The 13403-nt window shown below is 35.8% G+C and overlaps 1 protein-coding gene across 1 annotated transcript; it reads right to left on the bottom strand.

The window, feature by feature from the left end:
* Positions 1–3695: 3695 nt before the first annotated feature.
* On the bottom strand, positions 3696–11155 carry LOC140157802 (melanocortin receptor 5-like). The gene is made up of 4 exons (XM_072181049.1): positions 11143–11155; positions 10862–10886; positions 9272–9306; positions 3696–4501 (listed from the first exon to the last, which is right to left on the bottom strand). Exons 1-4 carry the CDS (start codon positions 11153–11155, stop codon positions 3696–3698), a joined length of 879 nt encoding a protein of 292 aa, XP_072037150.1.
* Between the last annotated feature and the right edge of the window lie 2248 nt (positions 11156–13403).

Genomic DNA, 13403 nt, shown 5'->3' with positions numbered 1-13403 from the left:
TCGAGAATGTTTTTGTACATTAAATGTATAGGATGTGGAAAAGTGCAACTTTTTCTGAACGTATCATTTTTGGAAAATGTGATTATTTTTGGCCAAAACAAAAAGATTTTTTAATGAAAGAACTTTGGGAGGGTAGGAAAATGATTCCTTTATTCACAGGTTTTTAGATTTTTCAAAACAACGAAATCTATGTCAAGTTATGCAAAGAAATGTCTTGTAATTTTAGGGGGAGTTATTTTTTGTGAACCCTTTATAAACTCAATATAGATATTGTTAAATCGCTCATGTTACCTACGAATACCCGGGTTTCTTCACCTTTTCATTGTATAAAGCGTTAGGTGTATGCGTATAATTCCTAATATTCTTGAAAACATATATCATACTCGTTCTTATACAATGTGTAAATTGATTCATACTCATTTGATAAATAAAATACAGAAACTGACCTAAACTTCATTTCAAAAATAAACTAGCATAAATGGACAAAGAACAGATTGATCGCTTTATAAAAATAAAAACAAATATTTTCTGGTTGAGTTAGCATTTTCCTGACACCCTGTGGTCTACATTACACGAAAAAAACGTTAATGGGAATATTCCATTGGTTTTAGGTTGATTAGTATTGCGATAGTGAAAGCATCCAAATGGTATTCGTAGGTAACATTGGGTTTTGATATCACATTTACTATCACACGTCCTGGATTTATTTTTCAAGATTAGTAATGGCACTTTTGGTTCCTATAAGGCCAATATGTCATCAATCAATGGGCAAAAGGAAAAAATTGTGGAGACATTTTTATTTCGGACTTTTATTTTTGGCCCGTGGACACTTTTGGTTGGATTCGACCATATATATAGATAGATACAGGTTTCCGGGCATATTAATTTTACTGACAATGTGATAGACTACAATGTATTTGATGAGAGAAAAATTACCTTAAAAGAGCGAGTGTATGGCAAGCCAACGCGTAGCGCTATAAATAAACGTTAATTGGAGTTCACATAGCAATGCGCGAGGGTATTTGAGACTCTTTTTTGGCCTAATATAAACTACATTGCATTGTCCTCTGATAATGAACCCACCACTTTCCCAGGGTTTGAAATTTTGAACACCCAGTAAGAAGTTGCTGCTTGCCGGTATTCAGGTGTGTTTAACGTTACCAAAATCAATACAATTTTGCGTAATGTTGTAAGACAGTAGGATCATGAACCATATCATAATTATGTTTGTGTAAACACGCCACCTCAATTCTTCAGTTATACCAAAACCTGATCTTGAGTTTGAATGGCCCCCTGGGGTCAAATGTTTCAAACTTACGATACAAAAATAATTGAGCGTATTCCTGGCTGTCCAATGAAATCAAGCTGTTTCTTCGTATAGAGTAAGTTTGAAACATTTGGCACCAGGGGGCATTAAAACTTTAAAAAATAATTTTTTGAAGCTCCTCACACTTTCAACCTAGTACATTACAAGTGCATTTCAGTTCTGACGAACACATATTGGTATTTATGTTCAGTAAATATCACCTCAAATATCACCTCAAACATCAATAAATTAGATAATATGTTGCCCAAATTCAGAAATTGTACCCTACAAAATTCAACATCAGTCTCCTTAAAACCCCAGTAAATTTGATACCAACAGAACAATGTTGCATAAAATCCGAAATTGTGTTCCTCATAAAGCTCAATTTCAGGCTCCTTAAGGGATCTAGAATGAGCGTTTATGGCGTTTCGACAGTATTTTTTGTGGGACATGAGAGCACCTCAGACGTATCGAATTGCATCCTGAATACGAAGCATGTCTTTCTGATATCAAATAATTTTCATTTTTTGAAATTCACGATATAATACAAATTTTATGACAAATTATTAAAATTTGATATTTTTCAAATTTTTGATATATAGCAGTCCTCGAAATAAATTTTATAAATCTAAAGATATATTCTTAAAGTGTATGTAGCTGGGAGGAAAAGCCGATGATCAATTGAAAACTTTGACCTTTTATATTGAAGATATGGATTCTTTTCCTAAAAAGACCTATGCTTTTTTGGTGTTTTGGGAAAAAAATCCATATCTTCAATACGAAAGGTCAAAATTTTAAATTGATCGTCGGCTTTTCATCCCACCTACATGCACTTTAAGTATAAATCATCAGATATAAATTTATTTATTAGAATTGTTAACAATTGACCTCTTCATTTCAAAATTTAGTTTTAGGGTCTTTAGGAAATGGTTTTTGTTTTAAATATATCGATACCTTTACGCGATATATATTATACGTATATGTTGGGTCACCATACAACCACTTTGGTTCAAAAAAGTCAAAATCTCTCTATATCCCTTTAAAATGATATTTTCAATCTTCAAAATGATTTCTATAGAATTTCTCTTCCATACACAACCTAATAGAATTTGTTAGATTTCATTTGTTATTCTTTTCATTCTGTTTCCCCTTTTGATGGTAAAAAATTACTTACACACTTTGGATACTTTACTAATTAGATTTTTTACGAGAAATGATAATAGTGCAAACAACTACCGAGAACACAACATCCATTTTTTCTGCACAATGTGTTACAATTAGTATACTTTCTGAATAAATGTATTTCCCATGTATTTCCCCATTTGCTGGTACAAGTTTACTTAGATAGGTTTAACAGTTGACTATACATGTAACAATAGATTGTGAAATAATAATATTTTCATAGTGTGACCAACCACAATGAATACAACATCCACATTTTCGGCTTAATATTTTACAATTAATATTCTTCTGAACATGCTGAATACACTTATTATCTGGTTATCCTCACTACACAGAAGTAAGTCAGTTTCACTTCTCGCCTATTGGGCTATTCCAGAAAGTAAGTGCACACTCCCCATAGAGTAACTTTTCAATAAAACAAATGTCTGGATTTCCAAATTTACTTTCTAAGAACGACTAGTTGCTATGTTACTAGAAAAGCTTGGAAATGCAATTTAATGAATAAAAAATCACGGAAATGTCCAAAATGAGCCTCTTAAATTGAGGATTTCCAATTTGAACATTTTCTGATGGATTTGTCGCCCTTGAACACTTTAATCGTTTGGATTTTCAACAATCATGAATGAACAAAAAGACTGGGAATTCGAACTCCTGTATAAGGGGCGTGCATCTATTTCTGGAATATCATTCTGGAATAGCCCATTTTCTCTCCTATTATGTGACAGTGAACTTTCATATTGATACAACGTGTAATATGACAGTATTGACATGCTTTGTTTAATTAACGTATTTTCATATCACTTGACCTTTTTTTGTCATTAAGAAAAATTTAATACAGAAAAAAATCGTTCAATATTATTGGGCAATTTGCAAAATAAGCTCCACAATAAAGGTGATTAGTAAGAGTGACTTTTACACAACATTCGCATCATTTACTAGAATTCACATCACTAAAGCTGAAGTTTCCAAAGTAAACTTGCTGTATATTTGTATACTTTTTTGCGTAATTTAAGAAAATTGTCATTATCATAATACTGAGGCTTAGTCGTGATTGTCTTATGTCTAGTATTCTATATTAAATACTAATGTACATATTTTCTGTTCTCCAATGCAATTTCCCGCTCTCCGCTACGATTCCCGTTCAAATGTTTAGCTTCATCTCAAATGCTTGTTTATTGTTTTATCAAGAAAAGTGTTAACAATAAAGTTACCGCGAGTTGCACAAGATACGTTTGTAAAAACTGCGTATCTTGATCATGTTAGCTGCATAAAGGAATGGATTAATGCAAGAGTTGAGGTAAACCAAATGTATCAGCCTCTCTCGTAGGTACACATTATTACATCGTGGACAAAAGATGGTAATGAGAGCGTATAATACATATGGCAGTGTGCATATGTTGACAGCCAACACGATAGCACTTAGTAGTATGGCTGCCTTCTTGTAGCGCTTGTTGGGGTCAGCTTCAGGCCTAGGTATAGCTGCTCCATGAGTCATTGGTACATTTGAACTACTACTTGGTCCTGCAGCAGACATATTGGAACTTTGATCCGCATTTTGAGATGCCATAATTATGTTGCTGCTAGGATGAACCATTGGTTGGTGCAATTTTCGTATCAGCCAAACAAAGAATGCAATACTGAACGAATCAATCGCAAGGAGTGGACCAAATAAACCTATTATGAACACCACAAGTGCAAAAACTAAGTTATGCTTCGGCGGTGAGCGGCAATCTTGGATGAAGCCGAAGTAATCATGCAAGGAAGGTGACATTAGCATATCCCACAGTAGCAATTCAACGGTTCCCAGTAGAATCCCATAGAGCCAAATCCCACCGATGATACACATTATGCGCTTTCGGGTCAGGATCCTCAGATACTTTGGATACTCCCAAAACAGAAGCAGAAATCGATCCACACTTATTGCTACAGTCGTTACCATTCCAGCACTGACAAACACATTACTCATGGCAATTTGAGGTAAATTATAAATTTGAAGTAGACCTATCCCAAGGTCTGCACATGAGAGGTTCATAATCAATAAATTACTTGGTTTTTGTCGCAAAAGACTTACTTTGATGAACGCTACAATTGTCGCGACGTTGCTAATGAGAGCCATGATGGTAATAATGAATACAGCAACTACATACAGATTGTCCAAATCCATTTTGTAATGATACTTGAATATCAAGACGGTATAATTATACTCAACCCTGGCTGGGTATCTGCTACCCTTCAGAGAGCTTTTCTTTTCACAATTAGTTTCAAAATGGTCTGTTGTGAATGATGTGAACACCTAAACATTGACTTGGTCTAGACGAGTGCACCTCAAAACTTGTATAGCTTCCTGGTTGTTGATGAATTTGATTTTCTCTGTATTGATCAAGGCAGACTTTGAACACCTCTCACAGTAAGCTCATGCTTTACAATGATCATATCCTCACCTGTGTCGCTATTATGACCATTCTCAAAGATGAATATATTCGCGTAAAGAGATGAACCGACTCGTATTAAAAAAAAACTATTGAAATAAAAAACGAGCTTTTAAAATGAGATAATGGTCATTTGTTGTTAGAAAATGTAGTTGATATAGCTCGTACATATCATCTCCACCTGACATTTGCAAGCATTAAAAAAACAGCCAAATTAAGAAGTTACTTTCTGTCCTTTTGTTACTTTGTTACTTGTTGCTATATTACTCAATCATGGTTTAGACTAATAATAGTTTTAATTTAAATTCAAGAAAACATATCACAAAAATCCGCAAATAAGTTCATCAGGATTGTCAGTAGATATCATTTGTAAATTTTCTTGTTATCAAATCTTCTTGTTAACAAAAATGTCTTTGTTGTAAATTCTCACGAACTGACAACAAATGACAATTGTCCCTAGAATTAGAAACATAATTTCTTAAGTTGATGAAAAACAACAACCTCCTCCATACAGTCAGGTCAGTAATTTCACTGTCATTTCATTCATCCTTCTCCACTCACTCAGTCTGAGAAAAGACTCCAAAAGCTTTATTTCTTTGAATTCCTTTTACTGAAATGTCAACACAGGAGTATTTGTCCATAAAATTAGAAACAAAATTCTTCAAGGTGATGAAACACGTCAATCTCCTCCATAAATTCTGGTAAGTAATTTCACTGCCATTTCATTCTCCCTTCTCCACTCATTCAGTCTGAAAAAAAAGACTAAAAAAGCTGATCCTTTTCCCCCAATAAACTATCCTAACAATGCAAGACTTAAACTGCATCAGTTGCACTCCATTTGCCCTGCTTGCCGCTTCTGTCACAACTGACGATCATTGACCAATTCTACACCTCTTGCTTCCTGTCTCCATGCTACTCTGTTTTGTGCTAGATGCTATGATTGTGTGTAGGTAGGTATATATATAAATTATATTATATAATTTATATATAAATGTTCATTCTGTGATTCTCATAGCACTATTTCGTATGGCTGCCTCAGGTTCCTTTGCCTACAACTTTGTCTTCCATTATTTGCAATGCAAGTGGAGTACCACTTCATAACACTTGGCCAAAGTATCCTATAGAAGCCGCCTGGATCTACCAAGAATACTGAGAATGGTCTTCTTGGTTCCTTTCTCTTTCCAGTTGACTTTTAGCATTATGCGACCCATACACGATCAAAATATTGATCAATATTGGGGACCCTAGATGCAGGAGAGGATACAAAATCTAACATTGTGCGTCTTCAATGGTAGATTTTGTAGACACTTTTGTATCAAGGGTCTTTGATATTGATCAATAAGATTGAACGTGTATGGGCCGCATAAGTATCCAGAACCACATTGGTGCTAAATTCAAGCACCCTGATTGGTTCAAAGTTTCAAAATATATATATTTAATATCTTTCAAATATCACCACCACTCAAATTTATTATTGCAATAGCGTTTTGATATTTGATAGGTCATAGGTGAAATGCCAGGAAGACCTTTGCAACACATAACGCTGGGAAATTAGATATTCTCAAAGTATATGGCGGTATTCAACTATTTGGTTGTTTAGACAAGGTGACCCTTACAATCTTTCCAAGAATAAGAGGTGGCCAATTAAGTCTTCATAATGCAATATTGTTGCTACTTATTTAGTAATATCTTAGTGGCAACAACAACTGCTAACATAACACACCAAAATAGCATCAACAATAAATATTGTTTAATTCCATGACATTTTGAAAACATACAATTCTTCAATATGACCCGTTCAGTAGCCAAACCTTATCAGAAGCTCTCTATTGTTCACAGTTTGAAAGCAAAAAGTTTAATCATAAAGTCCATCCTATTCAATCAAACTATCCTGGCCAAGTAACATATAGCGGAAACTACTCGCAAGGTTATGATTTATGTTTTTTTTTAATATTTCAAAACCGCAAATTGTTTTTTATATGTCGAGCATATCTAGGCATTAACAGCTGAAATCTAAGAGATAACGCTGACGAAACTTCGGCCAGGCACAAGCGACCTGGTGAACGAAGGGGATCGCCGTAGATAGCTGATTGGGGAATTTTTGCAGGACAGTCAGTGTAGCCAACAATCGGGCTTATCACCCGGATTGGAACCAACTGTAACGAGGTGTTTTGTCACGGGTCATCTGCCCTGCTATTACCAGATGAGCCACGGGGAGAGCGGAATTTTAGTTTTTGGGTCCTGCGGGGAATTGAACCCGGGACCTCTTGCACCAAAGGCAAAGACCTTAACCAGTGTGCCACGCTGCTCCCTAAATTTAAAAATATATAGTGGTATTCAACTATTTGGGTGTTTAGACACGGTGATCCTAAACATCTTTCCAAGAATAAGAGGTGACCAATTAAGGCTTCATAATTACACAATATGTCCAACTAACTAAAAGATGGGGCATGTTCATGCGGCCCTCGGCCATAAACAACCGTTTAGTCATGAAAATACATGAATGAGCCCATAATTTACAATACTTGGGATAAAATAACATAATTAGTGTTGTTCGCCCTGGTTATGACTATAAGCCGTCACATACTATTCGTGCTACAACTTTAAACACAACATTTTTAGTTCTTACTACTTTTATTTCAAGTTCTGCTCAAATTAGTTGCTACCGAATGATACAAGAACAAAGGCAATGGATGCAATGCCAGTAAAAAGATATTCAATTTGTGGGTGCGCAACTCAAATTGTTAGAATATGTAATTTTATTGACTTCATGATGTGGTATATGTCTAAATCATGATAGTTTATGGAAAAGATCGCATCTTATAATTTTCCATCAGTTTTTACACGCTTCAAATTTAATGGGTTATTATTAATCTCTGATAGGGTTTGGGCTACTTTGTGTAAAGAGTGCTTTGCTTAAGTGTTGCAAGTTCACTCTGATGCTGGATAAAGTGGCATTCTGCATATCGCTGCAACCACAATAAAATGTAAATTTAGTCTTGGAAATATGATCCATATGACGTTACAAATATTACTTTTCTTCAATCTTTTAAAACGTATCCGTAGCCTCATCGTTAAACAAAGTTTGTCCAAAAATGTTAAAATGTCTGTATGTCCCTTAAAATTGTAATTTCAAACTTTAAGAAAAGATATTCATAGAATTCTCTTGAAGTCATTTTCACATTTGATTTATTCCTTTGTGGCTCGTCCAACCGGAAGAATTGATCATCAATCAATATTATTATGATGCTTTTCGACCATGAAAAGCAAAACCGTCAAACTAGTGAGTAAATTTTGGTTTTGTTTAGAAGAAATTGTATATTTATTTATCTTCAAACCTGATGAATCTATTCAGTGAAATTAGTAGCAAATTGTATTAGCTCACATCCATATTCGCCATATGGCCAAATTTTAATGGCAGTTAGAGGGAACTTAATAATTTGAGTCAGACCGATCCCAAGGTCAGCACATGAGAGGTTCAAAATCAACAAATTACTTGGTTTTTGTCGCAAAATTCTTACTTTGAAGAAAGCAACTATTGTTGCGATGCTGCAAGTGAGAGTCAGAATGGGGATTATGCTGACAACAACTACATACAGAATGGATGTAAGGGGTTTTGAAACTAAGCTCTTCAATTATGTTCTACCTTTATTGTATTGTTATACACGAAGTTGTTCTAATTGTTATTGCACAGAAGGTGGCATGGAAAGAAAAACCCCATTATGTGTTGCTCAATGATGTCCTGATTGCATGCTGATCACACATCTGAACAGTTGTGACAGGGGCTAATGTACAGACTCGTGTGGTTAGAAAGTCATCTCCATCCATTGTTAATAGATCGGCCATCACAGACCATGTGCAGGAGTACTGTTTCTTGGACTATAAATAAGAAAAATGATCTGACTATAAATAATTGTGATTGCACAAACGAAGTTTAAAAAAAAAGCAAACACCATTCGCATCTTATATAAGTCCATTATATTCATCTTTCTTACTAATAGCCTACTGGCTTCCACTATATGCACTCTTCTAATAATTAATCGCGTTATCTTTTTTAAAGACAGTTCTTGTTGTTTCCCATATCAAAACCAACCAGGAACCGCTCAAGCAATTATGAAACTTTAACAAAATTAGGAAACATATTGTATTAAAGGGTGATACAGTTTTTGTGGAAACTGCCCAGAAATGAGAAATGAAGTTTTGCCTAGCAATATTGATCACAGGTTCAAAATTGATGGTGCACATCAATGACCAAATTCTCTAATTTTATATTTGAGCATGGTCACTTGTGTAAGGTCATGGGAAACTATTTAAATAGGCCTGTATATGTGATGTTGCATTTCAGCTCATGCACGTTTATTTTCGAGATGTGATTTCATTACGTTCCCGAGGACGGATTTTCTAAAATGTTTACAATTGTGTGTTGAAAACTCTAAAGAATGAATTATGAAACTTCTGAGCACAACATATGCCTTAATTCGTCGTCCGTATTCCATAGTGGCGTATAGTGGGGCGCCGCGAATAAACAACTTTTCGAGAAAATCGGGTTTGAAGAAATGCCAATTTAAAATCGAGTTGTGTAAATCAGACATTCATTATATTTTGTAAATGATGTGAAATTTCTGTAGTAAACTAAATAGATTTTATTGTCATATATTTTTCAAAAGAAATAAATACATACTATTGCTGGCAAACTGACAATAAACCTATACGTCACTATGGAAAACGAACAAAACGCAATACCCTAACCTTACGTTAACCGTACGCCACCTCGGTCGCCGTGTAATCCCTATGGCGTTACTTTTCGTCGTTCGTATTCCATAGTGGCGTATAGGTCCGATACGCGTACGCCACTATGACATACGATGTTTTTCATTTTGCCGATATTTCATAATTATAAAATGTAGTAAAAAAGTGGCGTATGGTCGATACGCCACTATGGAATACAAAAATGTCACTTTGTAACTATACGCCACATTTAATTAATTAATTACTAATTAATTAGCTAATGATGAGACTTAGAAAAAATGAAAGAGAACATCATTAAAAACATATGTGCCAATTTTCAAAAAAATGACCAAAAATCACTATACGTCACTATGGAATACAGCCGACGAATTAATCTTGTCTGTGCAGACAATTCGACATGATTTCACGCCCTCGGCAACGTCTATTTTCATTTGATATTTTGTCAATCTAAATTCACAAATTATCCCACTTTTTTGGACGAAAAACACTTGCGAATATTCAGATAAGCATGTACACCAAATTCATGTGTGTATGTGACATGTTTCCTTTAAAAATCCTTGCGTCAAGAGCATGGGTTGCTGCATTAAGCATTCATCATCCGATTTTTTACACAGCTTTTTAGTATAAAACAGTGGATTATAAACTTGTCAATCAACTTGTACATATGAAATTTGGCATAAATGCTATCGAAATACTCGCTACTTCTTTTGGTATAATTGTTACTTGTCCAAAAGTGTCTTCGTGTCCAGCGCTATAATTATACAAGCTAGAAGCCAACAGTTTTGCCAATATCAGATCAAATTTCTCTGGCAACTAAACCTCCGGGAACAAAAACAAAGGACAAGAGAACATCAGCTAGATCATTACAGCAGACCAGCCGCCTAATAAATCCGAAAAGCCGCGAGGTTCTTGAAGTGACAGATTTAACATGGTCCCCCATTTCAGATTTGAAGAAATCATAATACCGAGATATTTGTAACTACACCCAAGGGTTTGTTATTAAAGTAAGGTGTACTGTGGAGTGGATCTATTAACACCGACTCTTCTGGACAATCTCATAACTTTGAAACTCGATACCCATTAAAGCTTAATACTCAAGTTACTGTCCCAACCCATGACATAATGGGAAATAGAAGCTAATGCATATTTCCAAGCATTCACACAATGCATTTGGAAAATTACGGTAAATCATATTTCATCAAAATGTGTCCGGTTATGTGCTGTGGCGTTTCGCAGTGGCAATTTTGCAGAGTCGCGCAAGAGTTTATCAGTGGGTACGCACGCACATGCACCACCCCTCCCCCGTCATTGTATAAGGGGGAATGCTAATGTACAATTTTGATGCTTTCCCATAGTTTAATGTTGAAATAATGTTGAATCATATTTGATCTTAAGTAAATCTATTACGGATTAGCACTATAGTATTCACTATGTGGTAAATGTAGTTTCAATTGATGGTGCAGTAATGGTGGATACCTCTTGGTATCATATATATTGTAATACTCTTTTTGAATCCATTTCAATATGCGAGGATCATGAAAAAATCAACATCAAGCCATCAGAGGTCAAAGGTCAAATGGGGCCATATGTTAAACTTTGCCCAATTTGGTCAAATGAGGTCAACCAGAATCCGCCACATGTATTCGTGGCTCTTGAATCACAGCAGCTGTAGTTATATTTGTATTCGTACAAAAATGTTCGCCAAAGTTGGACTGCAAAGTTGGCCTTGAAACTAAAGGATAATTAACCTATACGATAGCAGCAATTTTTGTGGCATATAGTTTTACCCATATGAAATTTTAATGACCGTTTTAATAGACTATTAGGAGCAATTTAGCACTTTATACAAAGACCTGCATGCAAAATGTCACGAATATTGGTTAGAAAAACAAAATAGCACACAATTAACTGTATTTAAGTACAACAAATAATTTTCATTGGAAAATAAATGTGGTAATCTCCGTAATGAGCAATACGGAATATGTATTATTCAAGGTTATGTCAATAGAGGTTGTGCATAAAAATTATGACTTATCATCCCGTAAATGTGGCGGAGGTGAACACCCGCTAGTCATAAGGGTCGCTAGTCATAAGGGTCGTCAGTCATAAGGGTCGCTAGTCATAAGGGTCGTCAGTCATAGGGTTCACTAATCATAATATAAAAAAAGAACCGCTAGTCATAAGGGTCAATAATCATAATATAAAAAAAGGACCGCTAGTCATAATAGAAAAAAAGGTTTGCTAGTCATAATACAAAAAGAGGACCGCTAGTTATAATAGAAAAAAAGAGTCGCTAGTCATAATAGAAAAAGAGGACCGCTAGTCATAATGCAAAAAGAGGTTCGCTAGTCATAATCAAAAAAAGGACCGCTAGTCATAATGAAAAAATTCACGGCCGCTAGTCATAATATAACAAAAGGACCGCCAGTCATAATAGAGAAACACGTTCGCTAGTCATAATATAGATTTAGGACCGCTAGTCATAATAAAAAAAGGACCGCTAGTCATAATTAAAAAAAAGGACCGCTAATCATAATTTTAAAAAAGGACCGTTAGTCATAATAAAAAAAAGGAGCCTTAATAAAAAGTACGAACTAGAGAGCGAGATTGAGACCGACCATGATTGGGGGCACCGGGTCTGATTTGGGGGCACAGGCCGTTTTTCGACAATTTTCCTATGGGATTTAAAAAAAATTCAGATCGATTGGGGCATGTGCCCCCCCGTGCCCCTATGACGCTAAAAACTGCTCATCTCCTCTCCTCTCCTCTCCTCTCGTCCCCTACCCTCCCCTCCCCTCCCCTTCCCTTCCCTCCCCTCCTCTCCTCTCCTCTCCTCTCCTCTCCTCTCCTCTCCTCTCCTCTCCTCACATAAGTTATAATCAGTAAAAGGGTTTTAAATGTAAATATGGTTCATTTTAGTCAATGTTACATTAAGGTTACCCTAGACCATGTAGACCCTAACCCTAAACCATAACCTTAATGCTTTTTTTTTACTTTTTACCCCATAATTTCCCCCATTCTTCAAGCCCTGCCCTCTTTCAGGGGCTAATTTATAGTTTAAGACTCTTGGATATCCATATTTCGCGGTCAGTGCTTCTGTGCAGCCGTGCGGGCCGGAGCAAACTATTTGGGTATCCACATTTCGCGGTTAGGCGACGAAAAAAGAAAACCCTGTTCTACGGGCCCGACCGATCCAGATTTTGAACAAATTGGGAAAAAATATTTCCTGTACAAATGAATACCGACCCAAATTCCGACAATTTCAGGAACCCTTTTTTTTTATTTTCCCAAATTGCAAATATTAACAGATTTTGGTGATTTTGTGGGTCATCCCCCCCCCCAAAAAAAAGGAAAGAAAAAAAAATAGCCCGACCGACCGACCGACCCTACTTCAAAGGTCCGTCCGCCCGTAGAACAGGTTTTCTTTTTCGTCGCCTTAGTGGTCCTTTTTTTTAACATACCGTAGCACCCCCAGCCAGCCCCATACCTCACTTCGGTTTTCAACTAATAAAAATACTAGTATTAACGTTTTAATGATATACTTTATTTTAAGGCACATATCTTAATATAACATGAATTAAGGGACCGTTCACAAACACTTGTTGGAGGGGGGGCGCTGATGCAAAAGGGGGCCCTGAAATTTTTCGACCCTACTAAGGGGGGGCCTGAAAAAATTAAATTTTTCTGGGAAAAAAGGGGGGCTGAAATTTTTGAGGTCTGTAAAGGGGCTAAACAAG

This window comes from Amphiura filiformis, chromosome 7 (genome assembly GCF_039555335.1).
Source record: "Amphiura filiformis chromosome 7, Afil_fr2py, whole genome shotgun sequence".
In the NCBI taxonomy this organism is placed as follows: Eukaryota; Metazoa; Echinodermata; class Ophiuroidea; order Amphilepidida; family Amphiuridae; genus Amphiura; species Amphiura filiformis.
The sequence above is the reverse complement of the archived record's forward strand: the minus strand, read 5'-3'. Positions and strand labels throughout refer to the sequence as shown.